General features: G+C 46.1%; 3 protein-coding genes and 1 long non-coding RNA gene across 4 annotated transcripts; 3 read left to right on the plus strand and 1 right to left on the minus strand.

The window, feature by feature from the left end:
- The first annotated feature begins 484 nt into the window (after positions 1 to 484).
- On the plus strand, positions 485 to 1,878 carry LOC133891222 (uncharacterized). Its single transcript, XM_062331936.1, has 4 exons — positions 485 to 1,207; positions 1,297 to 1,440; positions 1,517 to 1,648; positions 1,761 to 1,878. Exons 1-4 carry the CDS (start codon positions 578 to 580, stop codon positions 1,839 to 1,841), a joined length of 987 nt encoding a protein of 328 aa, XP_062187920.1. The 5' UTR covers positions 485 to 577; the 3' UTR covers positions 1,842 to 1,878.
- Positions 1,879 to 1,902: 24 nt separating this feature from the next.
- On the plus strand, positions 1,903 to 2,689 carry LOC133891223 (uncharacterized). Its single transcript, XR_009904162.1, has 3 exons — positions 1,903 to 2,064; positions 2,156 to 2,525; positions 2,604 to 2,689. It is a non-coding gene; the product is annotated as an uncharacterized LOC133891223 (long non-coding RNA).
- A 4,767-nt stretch (positions 2,690 to 7,456) lies between these two features.
- LOC133889927 (uncharacterized) lies at positions 7,457 to 9,847 on the minus strand. The gene is made up of 3 exons (XM_062330347.1): positions 9,127 to 9,847; positions 8,652 to 9,011; positions 7,457 to 8,556 (listed from the first exon to the last, which is right to left on the minus strand). Exons 1-3 carry the CDS (start codon positions 9,643 to 9,645, stop codon positions 7,906 to 7,908), a joined length of 1,530 nt encoding a protein of 509 aa, XP_062186331.1. The 5' UTR covers positions 9,646 to 9,847; the 3' UTR covers positions 7,457 to 7,905.
- A 5,050-nt stretch (positions 9,848 to 14,897) lies between these two features.
- LOC133891544 (uncharacterized) lies at positions 14,898 to 16,003 on the plus strand. Its single transcript, XM_062332271.1, has 3 exons — positions 14,898 to 15,067; positions 15,167 to 15,577; positions 15,682 to 16,003. The coding sequence occupies exons 1-3, from the start codon at positions 15,053 to 15,055 to the stop codon at positions 15,694 to 15,696; spliced, it is 441 nt and encodes a 146-aa protein (XP_062188255.1). The 5' UTR covers positions 14,898 to 15,052; the 3' UTR covers positions 15,697 to 16,003.
- The last annotated feature ends 5,257 nt before the right edge of the window (positions 16,004 to 21,260 follow it).

Raw genomic sequence — 21,260 nt, forward strand, 5'->3', positions numbered from 1 at the left:
TGTTTCCCAAATGTTTGCGTATGTTTGATCCCTTGTATATTAATTATTTCAGAATGCAACTCCTTTGATTTGCGTACATACCAATGGGCATATCTGGATAATTGAATTGTTTTGGCAGCTATCCCAGGAACTGAAATTTCAGCCTGTCCTTCCTGCAGTCCCAACTTCCCTAATCTATGTAACTGGAGTGTAGCAAACTGCTAGTGCGCATCATTTGTTATCTGTGTTCACCATGAAACCATAATTACAAAAATCACGCATTTAGATTGAAGGACAACCTGTTTACTGATTCCATTAGTTTAGTTGCATTTTGTTTTACTTGCGGGGTACAAATTTTGACAACGTTTAGATCGTTAACACAGAGTGTGTTTGTGCTTTACCGGTCGACTGGAAGTATTGTTTAATAAACTTGAAGTACACAAGCTGCACACAACCTTAAAGTGTTATCTTCATTTCAGATTATTCAAACATCGGAAGAATTGGTGAACTATGGGGCTGTGCTGTTGAAAGATGGTATGTTGTTGAGTTAATTATGTCGTGTGCAAGTCTTATAGAGAGAGAATTTTTTTAACTTGATATGTCTTATTTTTCTGAATCTGTTTGTAACCAGGCCTCAACCGTGTGTATGCCTGTGAAATTTGCTGCACTATGCAGCAAGTTGAATGAGGAACAGAAGGGTGTTGTCAAAGTAATAGGATTTGAAAGCTTGCTTAGTATACCTGCGATGCCTATTCAACATATTCTTCTTGAGGACCTTGCTGAAAAGTACAATGAAGTAGATAGGAGCTTTAGAATACACGACCATGTGGTTCCTATTTCTACGTGGGATGTGTATTGCATCTTAGGTCTAGTTGACGTAGGAGATAAGATTGAAATTAGTACAAAGAAAGCCGATCCTAGATGGTTTAATTTGTATAAAGGGAGAGATGATACAGCAATCACTTTCAAACACTTGGAAGAACGAATAGGGAGCGGCACAGCTGATGACCACTTTGCTAGAATGTTTGTGATGTATACGATAGGAACAGTTTTGGCACCTAGTTCAAAGGAATATGTGAGCAGTAGGTATGTAGATCTTGTACCAGATATTTCAAAAATCAAAGGCTACAATTGGGCGCAGTTCACATTAGAGTATTTGATTGATCACTTGGCACTTTTCAAGAAGAACAAAAGAACAGGTCTTGTTGGAAATTTGGCGTTTCTGCAGGTGGTATTTTGTTGGAATTAGTTTAACTATTTATTGGTCGTTGCATCCAATAGGTTCAAATCAAAGCCTTTTTGTTACCCTGTTGCCAGGTTTGGTTCTTTGAACATTTTCAAGCGGCTGGCGATTGCTTTGATTATGCACGCCATGAGCATCCTCTGATTAAAAATTGGGGTGGAAACAAGGTTGTGAAGCGGGCACATCTTGAAGGGATAAAGAAATTTGGTGCTGAAAAGGTCATCGTAACTTGTGTTATTCTCCTATTGTGTTGAAGTATGATAGTACTGCAAATTAATTAATGTGATGTTGCAGGTAGTTATTAGGTTGCAACTCAATGATTCTGAAGCGCGTACTGATTCTGATCATTTGGAGGAGGAGATTGGTGAGGGATCTTCTGACGGAATGAATAGTGACTATTTCGAAAATGTGGATTTCACTGACAATGTAATACAACTTTAAGTGCTGTGAATTGCTGGACACTAATTGCATTCAACTTATAGGCTAGAGAAATTTATTTTTTATTCACATCTGTAGTAACTTCTGTTTCTTGTTCTAGGGTGAAAAGGAGGAAAAAAAATTGGATGGCTCGAATGATGATGAGAAAGGTGACGGATGCCTAAGAGAGGTGCCAATTTGATTATGTTGAAATGAGCGCTTCACAATAATATATACCCATTATGATACTTGATATGTATAATTATGTAAGTATCTATGTATTTCAGGACACACTGGAATCAATCAAAGGCAAGCTATCAGCATTAGAGCAAGATACCCATCATAAGTACACAAGTATTGATGGAAGAATTCAAGTGATTGAGGACAGGACAAGATGTTTACCGGAGCTGCATGCAATTTTGCAGGTTAATCTCTCTCAATTTCTGTGTTTTAAAGTTTGCAAGTAAATTTGCAACCAATGTAGACTTCTTTAGAACATTACTTTGGTAATTGTAGAGGATTGTAAAGCTACTTGATGGGAGTAATAGGCCAACAACATATGAGGAAACTGGCAGGAGAAATCGTGAAAAGAATAAGGATACGGGGGAGAGAGGAAATAGTAGGGTTAACAACGAGAAGCTTGAAAAACCTTGTAGGGAACTGGCTACTGATCATAAAAGGACTTATTCTTTGGGAACTAGTAACTGTGATCAATCGAACATATTTGGAGGAGTAAAGAGGAAAATCGATTTAGTTTCGAGTCCTACTCTTGTTGAAAAGGTGAAAACAAGGAGAGACAGGCAACCAAGCAAAGTTTGCAAGTCCCCGTATGAAGGCATAAAGCGGAATAGGATATTTGGAACAAAAACTGATGGCGATCATGTTGGTACGTCGTGATGTTAATAGTATATATTTTTTAACATACATATTAGTTTTTCAGTGCTGAACTTGAACGATTATGCAGATGAGGTAACTCAAGGACTGGCTTTAAGCGACTTGGAACTGGCTGCCATTAAATTTGTTCAGAAGGAACTTGCCCAAAGTGCCGACTGCGCATCACACCAGAACATATTTAGCAAGCGACCATCACAATTAGTCTGATACTGGAAGAAGAATTCAGAATCCTCAAGTTGCCTTCGTTTCATATATTGCAACACTATGTTTGCATCACCATCTGCAATCTTCCCCTTTTTATTCAAATACGAAAAGTTATACACATCCCTAAGGACATGACCGACATTATGGTACCCTCCGCATTGCTGCTCCATAACATCCATAATTTGATATTTTCTAAGACCCGCAGTCTGGTACGCTATGATTTCTTTTTTCTGATGCTCTGTGATTTTACGTTTCGAAAACAAAAACCCTACTTCATTTGATGTTGCCAACTCATGGTTGTGTATCGATGTACTTGTGTACATACCACAGGTTCATCTAAGGGTTATTTTTAATTACTATCTCAACAGGACATCTGAATCGAGTCAATGGGCGTGGCCTCCTTGTCCTATTTGCCATATTGAAGAATTTTGGTTGTCTGGTACCTTGTTTCGAGCAGATAAACTGGCGACATGTTATATCTTCTCTGTTTCCGGAGTATCTAACATTGCCCTTCCATAAACTAAAGCCTTTATTCCTGGCAAAACTATTGAAAAACTCATATCCCTCATCCTCAGATCTAAACGTCCTCTGAATGATATCTTCGTACTCGGCTAAATCTTCAAGTGTCTGGTTTACCACATTCCCATCTTCACTATGGTACGACATGTTGAATGATTACTGGTACCTACTAAAAAAATCAACCAACATTGATTTAGATCACTGTAATTTCAGATTTGTCTTAGATTTGTGTGCACGCAGATGAAGTGATTAAAGACAAAAGATAACAAAAATAATACGCCTAATATGACCAAAGATGAAACAATCATGCAATCTGAAGCATCACCATGAGATCAGTATTTGATTTGTACTGTTCCACATCAATGACTAACTGTTCATCCATATATCGATTCAGGAATGGTAGCTAGCTACGGCCTAAACAACCAAATATTAGCATAATCAATTACTAAATAATATTCAGATTGCCAATTGTAGATTTCAACACAGACAACGGAAATCACATTTAACTACAAATGTCATTGGACTGTGAATGCAAATCTAAATGTGAAGAGGGGAACGAGGGGATACCAGGCCAGGGCCAGAGGAGGCGGCGCCATTGGGATCACCGACAAAGTCTGCCCCAGACCTACGAATACGACAGAGGCACAATTTGATGGGATTGAGATGAATTTTAAGGAAAAGGTGAAAGAATGGGTCATGGAGATCGATTTACCTTCGGTTCCTCGCCTCGACGACGACTGACAGGGACGTGCCGTTGGAGAGGACTAGCACGGACGGGCGCGTCCGGGCGGAGGAGCTCGACGTCGGGGTCGTCCGCGTCGTTCTCGGCCGCGCTGATGTGGGACCTCCTCGCGCTGCAGCGCTCGCGCTCGCTCTGGGACCCCTCCACGAGCCGCTCGATCGACTCCGAGTCCAATGGAGTCAACGTCGACCCCGACGCCGACGGCGACGCCGACCACTCCCTCGGCGGTGGGCTGAAGGCCCCCCTCGGCCGCGCGTCGTTCTCCACGGGCGCCCGCGCCTGGGCTATGCCGATCGACTGTGAGGCTAGGGTTCGGCGGGTGCGGGTGGCGGCGTGGCTCCGTGGCGGCGTGACGGTGGGAGACGAGGTCTCGGGCAGACGGTCACTGGGGAGGCGATGCTGATTACGGTACTTACGCGCCTGGGCTGTAATACCACTTTGTGTAATAGTACTTGAAGTGGCCTGATTAGGAGTCCAGCCCATTTGCCAATATGGGCTGTATTACTACTTTGTTTCAGATGTATATATTGACAAAAAAAATTATAATATCTCATCGACGTGTGGGCCCACCTTATTTGTATGATATTTTTCAAGTTAAGTATTTTAACTACAAATATACACATTTAAAATGTCACCGACATGTGGACCTGCCTTGTAATAGATGAATTTTCCAACTTTTTTTTGAAGTATATGTCAGGACCTACTGGCGATTCACAAAGGAGGAGGTACAACAGCACGGATTCGAGCCCAGGCGGGTGGCGTCCTCATCAGGAGCGCTCACCTACCGAGCTACGCTCGATTCGCATGGATTTTCTAACTTTAACATTCAAAGAAAAAAATCAACAAAGAACATGTCATAATTAAACAATCACGGGATCTAGCGTTTGCATAACTATGACTTCAATCGAGACACATCACGAAGTCACACGAAAATGAGCGTCATATTTCTGAAGTTATAATTTATATAAAAATTAGATAAACGGTATGAGCCTCGTGGAGAAGCAATGGCTAGTCCACGGGGCTCGTTCAGCGCTGCAGCGCTTGGTACTCATACCACGACTCGAGATATTTTTTCTACAAGGGGTAGTACAGAAATATTGACATGTTGTCCATCTACTAGGCCTTTAGGCCTGATCTTTGCCCCTGACTCACCCACCATGGACGAACCTTGCAGAAGAAACCTTGGGTTTTCGGGATATTGGACTCTCACCAATGTTTTCGTTACTCAAGCCGACATTCTCGCTTCCGCTTCGTCCACCCCTGCTTTTGCGGATGCTTCACTCTAATGACAACAGGTATATCACATGTGATGATTAGATCGTACCCCTCACTTACGTCAATAGTGTAGACTGCAGGTTCATCAGGGGTAAAATGGTCCGGTACAATATTTGCAGTATCGCGTAACCTTGATAGATACCTCGAAGTAAGTGTAACTCAATTAGCGTGCTATCTAGTCGGAACTATACCTTATGAGCGCTAACATATTCTTCACGTTCCCACATTACATGGTGCTGCACTGTCACGCTTCACGTCACATTCTCAAGTTCAATGGTGCGCTCTACCACGTCACCTGATGATTGCGCCGTTAGATAGGAATGACATCATACACATGCTAAAACAATTGTTACATTCACATGTTATGTGGTACACTATCATATTATCAGTTCTTTCAAATTTCGTACAGGACGCCTAATGAAAAGTTCACGTTCTTCAAATTTTTTATAGATCGTTGAATTTAGCTATGTCACATGTATGGTAACACTAAAATTCTATACATGCTATCGTGTGTGGTGTACACGCTATGAATCAATACATGTTGTCTTTCCAAATTTAATAATTAGATATTAGTCACGCCGCCTATAAATTACGAAGGAAATTCCGGTCACAAAATTTAATCAACGTGTGCAGTTAATACATCCTATCATATGTGTACATCCTATCACGTGTGTGCTCATACGAACCTTCCGAACATGCCCACGTCCGAGTGTTGGTACACATGAACTAGCATGTGTTTTTTTTTTTTGTTAAATGAACCATCACGTTGTTGTGTACACATGAACCAGTACGTATTGTGTATACATAAACCAGTACGCGTTATATACACATGAATCAGTACGTGTTATATACATATAAACCAGTACGTTTTTTAACTAAACCATCACGTTTAACCAACCATACCAAAACTTTGTAACCGTATCAAAATCTTATGCTGATTCATCTGTACACTTGAACCGAACCGGTACGTTTTTTTTTTTAACTCATCAATCATGTTGAACAAAACGTACCAAAACTTCGTGACGTACCAAAATCCTTTGGAGCTAAATCCGGCAACCACCCATCACGTTCAACTGTGACCGCACTGTACCAAAACCAAAACTTCGTGACGTACCAAAATCCTTTGGAGCTAAATCCGGCAACCACCCATCACGTTCAACTGTGACCGCACCGTACCAAAATCCATACCAAAACTTTCCCAAAAAAGAGCAACTAATTAATAGATATTAATAGAATTTCCAAAACAAAAAACATAAAAATAATTATAATAAACCTATTATCTCTTATTACGCTCATCAGATGAGCGATCCATAATTATTTAGATGTACTGTAAAAAAAAATCCTTCTAATAACATTGGTACCTCCGTCGCAGGACTAGTTGACTAGGGACGTAGTAGCACGCCAAAAGCGAGGTGAAACCTGGCGAGAAAAATCACCGATCCAGGCAACAAAGCCGTGCAGGGCAGCATCATCATACAAGTCACCAATCGGGCAGTGCGCTCGGCTCCCGAGGCCACAATAACTTGCCTGCAACGAACGGGCAGCAGCATCCCCGGAGCTGACTTCTTGTAGCAGTAGTGGCCTTGTCTCAGCGGCTGCTTCCCGGCGTCTTCGCTTCTCACTTCTCAACTGGGACTGTGTTCCAACGCCTTAAAAAAAGGTGCCCCATTTCCCCCGTAACGCAGCCCCAGAACGAACATGAGAAATGAAAACTGAAGCTCTCGCTACGCATGAGCTGCAACTGCGAATACATGGATTACATCTCAAAACCCCTTTTCATTTTCAAAACAAAAACCCATGAAATGCGCCAAGACGCTGCAGATTGCCTGGGGGTTCTTGGTCAACAAAGTGAAAATAAAGCCCGGCACGAAGTAGATGCCACCTGCAAGCAATTTCATCAGGCCTGCAGATGGGCCCTCCCGGCTGGCCGGCTCTGTGTTGACTGCTCGGTCCAGTAGGTCCTGAATCTGATGGGAGGGGAGAGCAGGAGTGCTGGAGCAAGCAGAAATGGAGGGTGAGCAGCTGCAGGGGCAGGGAGGTGGTGGTCGGTGTTCCCAGTATCCAATGCTAGGAGCTCACCCTACCGTACACTCCTAGGCCAAAGTGCCAAGAGACCAAGAGACTTTGTTCACTTGTAAGCAAGATCTATATAGCAACCTGTCCTTGTAATACTCTAATCTGGGAGCATTACATGATGAAGACAAGCAGTGGAGTTTTCAGCTCTTCTCCGCTCCTTTTGGAGGGGTTTGCAGAAGCACCAAACACAAATTGAGCGTTGGTACTAGGTATCAGGGCTGTCAAGTACTGATACCAAGAAATGGCAGTAACATGAAAGGTCAAGAGACCTTGATTAGTACAGCTCTCAAGGCCTACAAGAATAGGGATTCAGGCAGGGGACGTTGGCTCTAAAAATTCTGCATTCAGAGGATAATGGTTCATCCAGGCCAGAGGAGAAGGCATGAGTGGCCTAGGATCATTTATGCTCCTATTTACAGAAATCTAAACCAGCTCTCGATGCAACAAGTTAGTAATTTGATTCGTTGGGCTGAGGAAAATTAAACTCCAGTATGAACAGATTGGACTTGGTTTAATTCTCTCTAGCACTTCAGCTAACTGATGCGCTTCCTCACACTCACACTTCCACTCTCCACACTAACTTCTCGCCTCGGCCTCTGACGCCGGCATTGGCATTGGCATTGCGGGCGGGCGCGCGCTCCACGGTGGAGACGCGCGCGGGGTGCACGGCGCCAGTCTTGGCGCGCTCGCCGTGCGCCGGCAGCTCGCAGGCCTCGCCCACGGAGCCGGACCGGATGTCAGCGGGCGGGATGAAGCAATCCACGGACAGGCCCGGGACGTTGAATGCCACCTCCTCGATGCTCCAGGCCTCCTCCATCCGCGTCTTGGTGTGGCTCATGGCGGCCTCGCCGAACCGGAACAGCGTCACGGCGGAGCGACCCGCGTGCGCGATCATGATGCCCTCCACCGGGCGGTAGTCCTCCAGGGCGGAGCTGATGGTGGTCTCCCAGTAGACAGCGTCACCACCGACGTGCGGCTGGATGCGGGTGAGGTGCGAGTCCTCGATGTGCACGATCAGACCGGTGCGCTGGCTGAAGTAGCCGAACAGAACGTGCCGGATGATCTCCGCCGGCCCCTCGCTGCGCAGCTTCAAAGTCTGCGGGTCGGCCGTCAGCTTCAGGATGAAGCAGTCCTCGCCGTTCACTTTCTTCTCGCCGACGCACCGCGCCTCCGCGAACAGCCCCGCCGTGGTGAGCGGATCAAGGCCCTGTGACATTGCAAGTTGGCAAGAAGATGGTAAGGTGATTTGCTCGGGTAAGAGGAGGCGGACACAGAGGTAATGAGGGATGGAAATCTTGGGACCTGGAGAACGCGGCGGAGGGGGCGGACGGGGCCCTTGGCGGCGTGGGCGCCGAGCCAGGGGGTGTGGCGCCAGACGAGGCGGCCGTTGGAGCCGGCGTGGACCTTGCTGCCGCCGACGGCAAGCTCGACGTACCACATGTCGGGGGGCATCTGCCAGAGCACGAAGCCGCCCTGCTCGACGGCTGCGGCGCCGCGGCCGCTGGGACCGCGGTTCTTGACGACGCGCGTCGCCGTCTCGAACTCGGACGCCACCATCCGCACCGTGCCCATCGCGTACGCGTTCCTCACCAACTGCAGCAGCTTGTAGCCGCCCGACGCCGCCGTGTACTGGTGCAGGATGTACTGCGCGGACGACGATTCCTGCAGTTCTCAGGATGGTAAGTGACAAATACCAGATGCACGGACACAAACCGCATCACGTAGAAGCGAAGCAACAGCCAACTGAAGAGAGGAAGTGACCAAGATGTGGGCGTACAATGGGGGTCCCCTTGATGGAGAGGAGAGGCAGCGGCTCGGCCACCTTGGACGGGATGGGCGCGAGCGGCGCGCCCATGACGCCGAGGAGGAGGCGGAGGTCGGACCGCCGGAACGAGCCGCTCGATCCGCCGGGGCCGGCGGAGGAGGAGGCTATGGACGGCGTGCGCGTCAGGTGGCAGCGGACCCAGTTTCCGAACCCCTCCCGCCGGCCGGAGTCCTCGCCGTCGGGGTCGCCGGCGGCGAGGCGCTCAGCGTCGGGCCCCTCAATGAGCGGCGCGAGGGCCTCCCCGCCAGGGCGCAGGCTGCCGGAGCGCGCGATGAGCTGCTCCCCCAAGTACTGCTGCAGCACCTTCTCCGGCGGCGGTGGCGGCGGGGTCTTGCGCCGGCGCGGGATCAACATCCTGGCCGGCGACGCACTCCTCGCCGGGGACTTCCCCCGTGACCTCGCTGGCGACAGCCCCCGCACCACCTCCTCCTTGAGCGCGGCGAAGAACCCCTGCTTCCTCTCCTTCTCCATCCCGCAATGCCGCCGCCGCCGCGACCAAGAAGGGGAGGAGGACGACTGGGCTAGTAATATAGCAAAAAGATCGAGTTTTGCTTCAAGAGGAGGGCATGGAGAGTGCGGTGAGGAGTGGAGTAGAAGAAGGGGAGTGGGAAGTGAGGTCCGGCGCTTGTGTTGGAGTGAAAGGAAGGGAGTGCGGGAGGACGAAGGCGACGGGCGGAAACCCGGGCGGAAATGGTAGAAGAAGGCAGGGGAGGGCAAAAGATAAAGCGGAGAGGGGGGAAACCGTTTGACGTGAAAGCGGAGAGGGGGGAAGGAAAAGATCAAAAGAGGCGGGGTTGGATGTCGGGAGGAGAGAGAAGAAAACATACTCCTGTGTTTCCGTGCTTTTTTCTTTCCTGCTCGATACTCTGTTGCAGGTTGAACTCTGAATAATCGAAGAGGCTGCTGTGTTTACAAAAGAAGAAAAAAGCTTCGCATTTCGATCGGAAGATGCTCTGAGCTTTAATTTTACTGAAAGGATGGACACGGTTGAAAGAAAAAGATGTGGGATTTCTAGCTTCTACTGTTGAATTTTTTCTCCTCGCAAATCGCGCACTTAGGGGGTTTCATGTGGAATCGTATCCTCTGGTGTTACTTCCGCAAAAACAGAGGATAAACAGTGTCGTGATATTGGATTTTTTTTTTAACCGTTGGATCTGAAATAGATGTATCAGATTAATTGCTACAGTAGCTCTATAAACAGTAAAATCACTACGATATTTTAGCTACAGTAAATTGCTGCAATAAAATAATATCATGATACTGTTCACCAGACTTATTTTACTGTACATTCCGGTGACATTATGAAGCAATGTCAGAGGATGCGTGTCCGTTTCATGTAGTAACTGCAAGCATGTACTGCCAAAGTTTGAGGGAGTAGTGAATGTGATGGACGTATTTTTGTTTTTCGAATTTTAATTGCTGATTGTAGTGTCCATAAGAACTTCTAGGATTTTGTGTCAATCTGTTTAGCATCCTTTTTTTCATTGGATCTGAGTGTTTGTAACGGTTGTCCCAGCATATCCAAACACTTGCCAGCCCACCTAATTCTGCTGCAGCTATATATCAAACCAGAGGTGCTATTACTTGTTACTAAGCTCTTATAAGGCACTAGCAATCATCCCATATTCCTGATATATATCATATTGCAGACGGCTTTCCCATTCCCAAATACCTTTCGTTCTTAAATCATGGTGTGATAGCCAGCTCGCCCAGCAGAAATGGAGCCGCCGCGGCCCTGCCGGCCTGATGCCAACGTGCAACTATCGCTTTCGGGCTCCAGCGACAGTGCCACCACCACACCGTTCGCTCCAGCCCCAACTCCCCAACACGGCAACACGGCGCCGAACCCAGCAACGCGAACGGACGGGCGGGCACGCGACTACCCGAACCAGAGATGGCGGCAACCAACGGGCAGCGCCCCGCCGGCACCGGCAAGTATGTAAGCTGTGATTGGTTGTCTTTAGTATTGTTGTTTATATGGATAGTATACATATGTTGAAGACAAATATATTGAAAAATATTATAATGGTTAAAATGGAGAGTATTTGTTTGGTTATATTTATTTGGAATGACTGAGCTGAGTTTCTGTTTAGTTGACTGAATCTAAGGTCGTATGAGCGGATGCAAAAGTAAAGATTCTGATTGATTGTTCGTATAAAAGTGATTTTGTGGTACTGACAAATTAGTCCACCTGCATGACTGGATGCAGGTTACAAATGTATATTTATATTTATCGAACCAGTCTAAAATAGTACATATGAACGACTAAATACTTTTTCATCTAAGATTATATGTAGCCGTAAACCAAAATCATTCATACTTGCAACCAATCAAGCCCTAGCATCGCGCGGGCCACGTGCTTCTTTGCCAAGAGCCAGGACCAAGACGATCGGCTCCAAAGCGCGTGGCCTGACGTTACGCTGTTGCTCATGCGCCGTATAAAAGTGATTTTGTACAAGAGATGAGATTTTAATTAGTTACTTCCATAAAAGTTATTTTATAACACCGATAAATAAACCTACTTATATAAACAGATACAAACTATAAATATATATTTGTATCTATCAAAACATTAAAACAGTATATACAAACAATTAAACACATTTACCTTTAAAATTATACGGCTCCGCAAAATCAGAATCTATTTGTATTACCAACCAATCAAACCCCAGCACTGCACGGGCAACGTGCTCCGCGGCAGGCGCTCGGCCTAACGTTACGCTGTTGCTCGTGCGCCGCACGTCCAGTGCTCGGGGTGAGCGGGCACAGTGATACTGTGATGTGGGTGTGAGGCTTTGACCTGCTAGGTTGTCTCCCTGTCTCGCGTTGTTTGTCCTGCGCTGCGCTACGCCTCTTTGGTTGGGCCTTGACCGGGTCGGCGCGACCGCCACGCCCGGGCACAACACGTGAGCGGCATCAAGATCTCTTTGCCCGGCGATCACGGGAGGCGATCGCTATTTATTAATTGCTGGTGTGACGGATTAGAGTCTCGTAAGAACAGGTTAAATGTTAAAAGTTTGTTTAGAGATAATATCATATATGAATTGTAGTAAAGTGGTAGTGCATTTTACTCTTAAGAATAAAGTTGTAGATTTGATTATGGATAAAACTTATTTTTTTTCTCGTTTTTTGATGTGGTAACGAGCTAACAGGCAAAAAAAAATTATTAAGCCCACCGTACCAATTATAAGTGGGTCATGCCTAAATTAAAATTGGGTACGTAGATTGACACAATATAATCTGCTTAACTAAGAGACCTAAACAGATCATATCTAATTGGTCACAAGCCGTACCATGTCAGCGGCCTAGTTGGACACCTAATGAAACTCGTTCTGCAAATAACTTGGCCACTAGCATTGGTAGTGAATCGGCTTAATTCGTTTCATTTGCTATTGGAAACGAGTGCAGCCTACGTAAGCCTTGTTGTGTTACGTGTGGTATGTGTGAGTTGTGACTGTGAGCCGGAGATTCCTGGGAACGTTTTCTTCAGTTATCGACTCACTTGTTCAGTAGACTGTGCCGTACTGGTGTATAGTGCTAGCACAATGAAATGTTATTTTCAGAACAAAATAAAAGTATGGGGCCTGAAGACGTACCACTCCATAGTCCGTGGAAATCTCAACGTCGCATAAAATTGGAAACATCATCTAGTTGGGGTCCTATTACGAACGTGAAAAATTGCAATAAAACTAAATGAAACGGTACTAGTTAGAAATTCAGGAATAAAAATCAGACGGTGCAAATGGCCCTAAACTCTTTTTTTAGGAAACAAGTGGCGCTAGACGCTGTTAAAACAAGTCATCACCGCTGCCTTGCCCCCACACGGCTTAGAAGGCCTTGAATCCCATCGTTGCCGAGATACCGGCCTTTGTAGGTCCATTACGCTCCGGGTGCAGCCACGCTTTACTGACCCTAATGTCGCAACTTGTGGCCCATTTAGCTCCCCGTTTACCATTTTAGCATCCTATCCGGTAGCCATTTTTCTCGGAATTTTCTTTATTTTTATATTTTATATTCTAATATTTGTAAAAATATATGTCTATTTAAAAATATTGCACATGTAAGCTACCATCGCTCGTTGGATGAGCAACACCAACATGTCACCCTTCCCACGGATGACAACTTAAAAAAATAAAAGTATCGCCTATTCAACAGACGACACCTTTAAAAAATAAAAAAAACATTGTATTTTATTACTCTCAAAATTCAAAACAATATCAAATTTATCATGAAAAATTCTGAAAAAAAAGTATGTTGTAGAGGATTCTATAATCTATCTCTAAAAAAATCAACTCAAACAATAATTTGTTTGAATTATTTGTACAATGAAATTTATCTTTTTTGTTTCTCATTGTACAAATTATAGTTTTCTCTGAAATTTTTTAGAGAGCTTAGATCATAGTATCTCTACGATATATATTTTTTCAGAATTTTTTATAACTATTTCAATATTGTTTCAAATTTTGAGAGCAATGGAACATTGTTTTTTATTTTTAAAGGTGTCGTTTGTTGAAAGTACGATGTTTTAGTGTCACTCATCCAACAGGCGACAGTAGCCTAGATATACAATATTTTAAAATAATAGTGTATTTTTGCAAATATAAAAAATAAAAATATAAAAATAAAGAAAATTCATTTTTCTCGTAGGTCACCGTAGGCCAGGCCCCAGATTGCATCAGGACTCGAAAGTCGATGTGTGCCGGCGTGGATACGTCGTTGAGCTGCCAAGGCCGCGAGTGCACCCGTTATCCGGCAAACCTCAAAACGACGCGCACCAAACTACACGTCTATACCGCCAGGGCACTGGCAGTCGCCGGAACCCGTCCGTAGTCACGGGCGACCGCGGCCAGCACGGACGATCGCGCAGAAGCACGGTGGTGGACGCCGGAGGAGGCCAGATCACGAGGTAGGCAATCGGCGACACGGCAGCCGGCAGAGCACGAGTGTTTACGAATGAGTTGCATGCTCGCACGGTGCGGCCGTGCCCGTGCAGGCCTTCTCAAACTTGAAAGTTCAAACCGGCGGGCATCGTTTCCTCCTTCAAGGCTGCAATTGCATGCCCAGCCCTGCCCAGCTAGTACTGCGGCGGCTGCAGTACACTTTCCACTTTAGGCAGGGTTGCCCGCCTGTGTCCAAAACCCCTCAAAATTGCAATGGTGAGGACGAGCTCCGTGCAGAAAACCACCTTGACCAGTCTCTCAAAATCAAATCACAACGACCACTTCTCAACTGTGACCATGAAAAGGCTATAAAAACACCCTTCAGTCAGGCTGTATCCGTATCACTCGCTTAGAGCCATAGAAGCTGTTTTGGGTCTTTGCGTAGGTGTACCACGGCGATCGGTGTTGAGTGCACGGCGAGATGGCCGGTACAGTATTTTTTGTAAATGTTGGTGGCTCAGTTGGTGCCTCTTATGTTGGGTTTACAGGGCTTTTGCTTGCTTTCTTCATAGTGTTTGAGATTTCTTGTCTCTTGAACTGTTCAGGTTCTGTTTTTCCTTGCTACGATTTGCAGGGAAATGTCGATTCTTCTTGTCTCTCTCTTTCTTTCTTTCTTGTTACGATTTTGCAGAACAATATTGATTCTTTCTTGATATACTTTTCTTCTTGAAGTGTTCAGGTTCTGTTTTTCCTTGCTACTATTTTCAGGGCAATGTCCATTCTTCTTCTCTCTCTCTTTTTATTTCTTTCTTGTCACGATTTTGCAGCACAATATAGATTCTTTCTTGATATACTTTTCTTTTGGTTCTGGAATCATTAACAGGGCACCTTTTCCATCGTTCTAAACTTTTTTCTATCTGTTTCAAAGGGTTAACACTTTTAACATAGTTCTTGTTTCTGAAGGGGAACAAGCGCTTGCTGCTGCGGCGGGACGGAGGATGGAGGAGGAGACGGTTAATTTCTCGACGCTCTCCTTCAGTTCTCAGTGTCATCTTCAGTTCTTGTGTCTGCAAGTTCATTGGTTTCTCTGTTCTCTCTGCTTCGTTTCTCAGGAGAGGCTCCTCGTCTCAGTGAGGAACTACATGGTCTTCCTGTACGTCGGCTCCGTGACCGCCTCCATCGCGCCAAGGCTGGCAATGAAGGTCGTTTCGACCACCGTCGCCTCCTCCATACGCTTCCTCTCCGACGGCTACGACCTCTCGGTCACCTGCTCCTTCTTCGCCATGGCCACACTGCTCCTGCAGGGCAAGCTGGCGCGCGTGCTGGAGAGGAGGCCCGCCCCGGCGCCGAGGCTGACCCCGCTCGCCGCGTGGCCGCTCGCTGTCTGCACCTGGGTGTCCATGACGGCCTTCTTCCTCAACTACCTCACCTTCGGCGACGACGATCTGGGGGGCTACGGCGAGTGGGCGGTGGCCGGCGTCGCGTCCGCGGTGAACCTTCTCATGGCAGCACGTAGCGTCATGGTTAGTTTCGCCTGCCTCGTGTAATCTGTTCGCGCCTCTTAAACTTGGTCTCATTAATTTTCTTGCGTGTCACTAATTAACATGCTCTCACATTTTTTTCCCAGCGTCACCTGGCTTGAGGATGCTTCGCCGGGAAAACAGAGCGGTTGCAGAGTTTGGGTCGGTCATGTCTGCCGTGCCTCCGTTTATCTGTCCTCTTCTTGTCGTTAGAATAAGTTACTTATTAGTCGTAGAATTGTCCTGGTCGATGGCCGTAGCGTGTGCAACAGTTTGATGATCAAGGGTGGTTGTCTGGCGTTTTTATCTACCGTTCGAATTTGGAGGGGATTCTCCTTCTTTGGATGGAACACGGAAGGGATCTGGCCTTGTTTAGTGGAGTATTTATGTGGGATTGTGTTCTACTGTTTTTTGGCGAACAATTTGTTGAAGGAGAACTGGCCTCGTCACTTGTTCTGTTTAATTTCTTGTTCTTGGCAGAATTTTCTAGTGCTAGCTAGTTGTATTCGCTTAATGTCGCCCTGCTGCTGCTCTGTTCGGAGCACTACCTATAATGGGCCTCAAGAAATGAATTGTGCAAAGCGATGCCATAGGTTTCTGCCTGTCAAGTACGGACACTATTATATGGGCCAAGTTGGTCGCTTGGTCCGTTTAGCAGGCCCAATAACTATGTAGCGCTGGCTTACCAACTGTCCCCAATTTGGGTTGCGCTTTCTTGTACGCTTCACCTGTAGCTATCATCAGACCACTTACAGCAACTCCAATCCAGGTGCTATTTACCTCCATACCCTATTATTTGGCAAAGAGACATAAAAAATCACCTCCTATCGATTTGCTACTCCTATCGCCACTTCTAGCACCTCGCCATCTTGCCTCTGCCTTGTGCCACATATGGCGAAGGTCTCCCTCTCGCCATCGACCGCTAGGAAGTCAGCCCTTCTCACCACCGCAGGTGCGTTTCATCTTCCTCTTCCCGGATCAATTTGAGGTCGTAGATGCTTGAGTTAGCCAGATTTGTGGGGAAGAGAGAGAGAGAGAGAGAGAGAGAGAGAGAGAGAGTTACCGGAGAGGGAGCTTGTCGTAGCTTGTTGGCGCCGTGGTCCACCTCAAGCTCGCGCGTGTTGCCTAGCTGTTGTCACCTGCCCAGTAGATCTGCTCAACGCTGCCTTACCACTGTCGCTCGCCTGCAGTCACATGGACGCCATCGCCTGGCCGCCGCCCTCGCCCGCCTGCCGCGCGCCCTTGCCCTAGCCCTCCCGCGGTCGCCTAGCCTTCATCGGTTACTAGTTAGTTACAAGATAATAATAAAATAGAGCTGATTAGTATATAGGGAGGCAAATTTAGGGTGTTGATTAGAGCATGCTGAGTAGTAGGGAGGGGAATATGAGTAGGGAACTCTCTACTCAGAGAAATATGGAGGCAGAAATAGCAACTCGGTTGGAGTTCTCTTACCTTCACACCTTTATCACCCTTGCTTCGGCAATTCATCTTTGTCTCCAGAGGCAGAATATCCGTAACTGTCGGCCCTGCTTTTTTAATAATTAAATAAGTCATACATTTTTTTAATGAAAGAAGCTTTATTTTGAGATAAAATATTTTTCCAGCCTATGCACCCCATATAATGTTGATGCAACAAGCTATTACATAAGAAAAAAGTAAAAAAGAAATAAATAAGAAAAGACTAAGCTAAGTGTGTGCAAAGCAAAAAGTCTCAAACCAAGACCTACAACTCAAACCATCCTAAACTCCATAATATAAATTCTTGCTTGATGCTATTTCCAATGCCCATATAGAGATAGAATATCAGCACCTATTGCCTTACACCACGGATTGAGAGGATCTCAAAGACTCCCAACAACTGACGTCCTCCAATAAATAAAGAGCAAACAACACGGGCACCTAAAGTAGTATGCAAACATCCATGGCCTTGCATAGCCTTTGGTGACCAGTCAAATACAGGCCAAAAAGCTGCACATAGCCAACTGCCACCATCGAACAGTGATTGGCGACCGCCTAGCACGACGCACCAATAACCCAATCGGCAAACCCTTGAGCTTCAGTTGTGCATCTTCTCTTTAAGCAAACTCCAACAACATGTGCAAGAACTCCAAAGCAACACATCCAAGGAAGACACGATGATGAGAAACTGTCGTTGCCTAATCCAGCATGAGATCTAGGTTTTCACCCAGAGAACCCATCGAGGGTGAGAAAAGCAGAGGCACCACAGTGACCCCTCCAAGGAGGGGATGGATGCCTCAGAGCGTCGCCATTGCTAGCGCCGACAGAAAGCCGAGCAAGGCCTTTGCCCAAAGCCCCCGTACCGCCCCCACACACATCACTACATTTAAACTTGTGACATGTTGGCCGCATGCAGCTTGGAGGTACCCATGGGACGTGTGCAGGTAACCACATGAGATCTCAGCTGGACCTCGATGGAGACATGGGTGGCAAGGAGCACCGGGAGAAGTCGCGTCGATACCTGCTCCACAAAATGTCGAACCACCACCGGTCATGAGTGCACATGATAGTTGCCGCGTGGAATCCGGCCACTACATCGAACTAGGTCGCTACATCGTCGAAATCGATAGCCACCACCCCGATCATCGCCACATCGAACACCGTTGTAATGCGAAATAGGCCGCCTCTACGTAAATCAAGATGCCGCTACGCTAAAACTGACCTACGCTGCACAGGCTAGGCAGTCATCATACCGATCCAGCCACTACCGCTGCGCGGATCCAGCACCACATTATTGCGTCGATCCTAGCACCACCCCTCACTCAAAGCATGGCCACCACCAAGGGAGGGGTAGGGAATAAGAAGAGGGGGGACAAGAGGCCGCACAAAAAGATCTAGCCGCCGCCGCTCTTGCCGGCTGGCTAGGGTTTGGCAGTGGGGGTGGTTGGGTGAGGTGTCGTGTGCCCCTCACATTGCCCCATTGAGGGATGCCGAGGGCCGAGGGTCACATTGCTTGGATGTGTTAGTGAAAGTGCCTAGAGGGAGGGGGGGTGAATAGGCTTTTCTGAAAATTAAAACTAAAACAGCGGATTAAATCTGCTGGATACTCCGGTGAAGGTCGGATACTCCGGTCTGATTCGGAGTATCCGGTCTAGTCCGGAATCTCCGGTCTATACAGGAAATCTAGAACAACTACGAATTAAAGCAAGTAGCTAGAATCTATAGTTGTAGCTAGGTCTACTAGATATCACAGAGCTAAAATAACAATTAACACTAGCTAGATGATCACTAGAGCAATTTGTATGAAGAATCACAAATTCACACGATTAAGCAAATTGCACGAATAAGAACGCGAGAGATTATCCTGGAGTTCAATTACCTCACAAAGAAGTGCCTACGTCTCCGTTGAGAAGCTCACAAAGAGCTGGGTCTTTTCCAACCCTATCCTCTTCTAGCGATCACCAAGATCAAGTTAGAATTTCTTACTCAATTCGAAGATAATTACAAACTTCTCGTGGCACTCCACAAGTTTGGGTGCTCTACGGGCGACGCCTTGCCGTCTAGAAGCACGAAGCTTCAAGAGAAATGATCGCAGCGAATGCTCGAGGAAGAACTCAATGCTCAAGTGGCTTAAACCCTCTGCAAACACAAACTCACTAAATTTTGCAAACTTTGCACTAGAGGTGGTTGGAGGGTCTTTGAATGCTCTTAAAGTGCTCAAAGAGTCTAGAGTTCATCAACAACAGCAAGCTTTAAATGCCATGGGATGTGGGAGTATTTATAGCCCTCTCTCAAAAACTAGCCGTTACTGTTCTGTCAGAACTAACCGGAGTATCCGGTGAACACCGGAGTATCCGACCCCAAAACCAAAAACGGCGTCAGAACGGTCATAGAACGTGTCAGAACTAGCCGTTACAATTCTGTTAAGTTACCGGAGTCTCCTGTCCTGACAGGGCTTTCAAAAAGACTAAGCCCGGAGACTAACCGGACCCTCCAGCCTTTCCAGGTACCGGAGTATCCGGTCTTTTTATCAAAAAGATTAAAAGCTAACCGAGACACCCCTGCCGGAGTCTCTCTCGGAGACTCCGGTTAAAACTTATTCTCTTACCGGAGTATCCGGTGAACACCGGAGACTCCGGTCTTTTTCAATTAAAATAAAAACTTAACCGAGACTCTCTGGCGGAGTCTCCCTCGGAGACTCCGGCCTCAAAATCCATAAACTACCGAAATTTCCGGTGAACACCGGAAACTCCAGTCCTTTTTTAGTAAAAATAAATCAGAACCGAGACTCTCTGCCGGAGTCTACCTCAGAGACTCCGGACTAAACACTGAGTACCGGAGTGTCCGGTGAACACCGGAGTATCCGGACTCAGTGAACTTTTGCAGAACTAACTCGGTGTCCGTGGGTGAGTGTGTTTCTCAACTAGTTGGTTCTAAGGGATATTTTGAGCATTGAGACACTAACCAAGCAATCAAATGCAACCGCTCTTAATAGAGCGGCTATTTTAGACTCAATTTCAAAAATAAAAGAATTTAAATCCTATTGAGTACTCTTCGTTGATTCTCCATTTGTTTCGACGGGCGTCAAACGTCATATGTCTTCTCAACTAATACTTAAACCTGTTCATAACTTAGATAAACATATTAGTTCCTTAATCGTTTTGTCATCAATAAGCTAAAATCCACTCAGTTAGAACCTTCTTAATGCACTAACGAACAACACATGACCAATGTATAAGCAAAAGATAGCTGACAAGTAGCCAAAGTTCACCATGAAATCAAGGTAAAAGAAACTCAACCACTAATCTTGTTGCTAAACTTCCACCCATGCTTGACAAAAAAAAAATATTCATCCGGTGTTGAACAACATCTACGATCCGTCGAGCGAGCGAAAATCTTTGTCCTAGCCCTACAACAACTCCAGAAGAACATACCCGTGACTCAACCTCAACTAAGCCAGCCTCTGCCTCCATGAGATACTAGACGAAAAACCCCATAGCCTTCACCGTCTGGACAAAACTCTGTTGTCGAGATCAAATCTGGCTTCGGCATGTCATCCATGTCTGACTCCTCTCCATCAGCCAACGCCTAGAACTTCAATCCTAATCCCGGTCATCACACGAGATCAGAACCTCCCTTAGGGCAATGAGATTCCCCGTCCGAGATGCCTTGACACGCCGTTGATGGGTGATGGCACCCTCACCTGCACCGATGTTCGCGGAGAGGATTCGTCGAACCACACCCACCTCCTCCTGCTTGTTTAATGAAGCAAGTACAATTTCTAGTCTCTTTTCTAACATAACATCATGACGCGTGCGTGTGTCTCTATGTGTGTGAGAGAGAGAGCACGTGCCGAGTCCTGGACTCCAACCCGGGTGGACAAGTTTTACCACAACAGTGACGGACCTAGGATTTGCATGATGGGCGTTCAAATTTTGAACATAATAAAAAAAGTAAACTTGATGACATTACACTATTTTCGAATCGTTGTGTAAACATATCACAGAATTCATGCCACTAAATTGCAATAATTTGTTCTCACATATTTTAGATAGAAAAATATACCATTCGATCCTATTTTCATGCACACTATATAATGGGTTCTGGGTTCTATGCTAAAAAATTAGAGTGTTCAGCTCAATACACTTGAACTACCGCCTATAAAAAAAACTAACCTACTGAGATGCACGAAACGCGACCGAGGAAACAGGAAAGAAAGATAAAGGTA

Source organism: Phragmites australis, chromosome 14, assembly GCF_958298935.1.
Source record: "Phragmites australis chromosome 14, lpPhrAust1.1, whole genome shotgun sequence".
NCBI classification, from domain to species: domain Eukaryota; kingdom Viridiplantae; phylum Streptophyta; class Magnoliopsida; order Poales; family Poaceae; genus Phragmites; species Phragmites australis.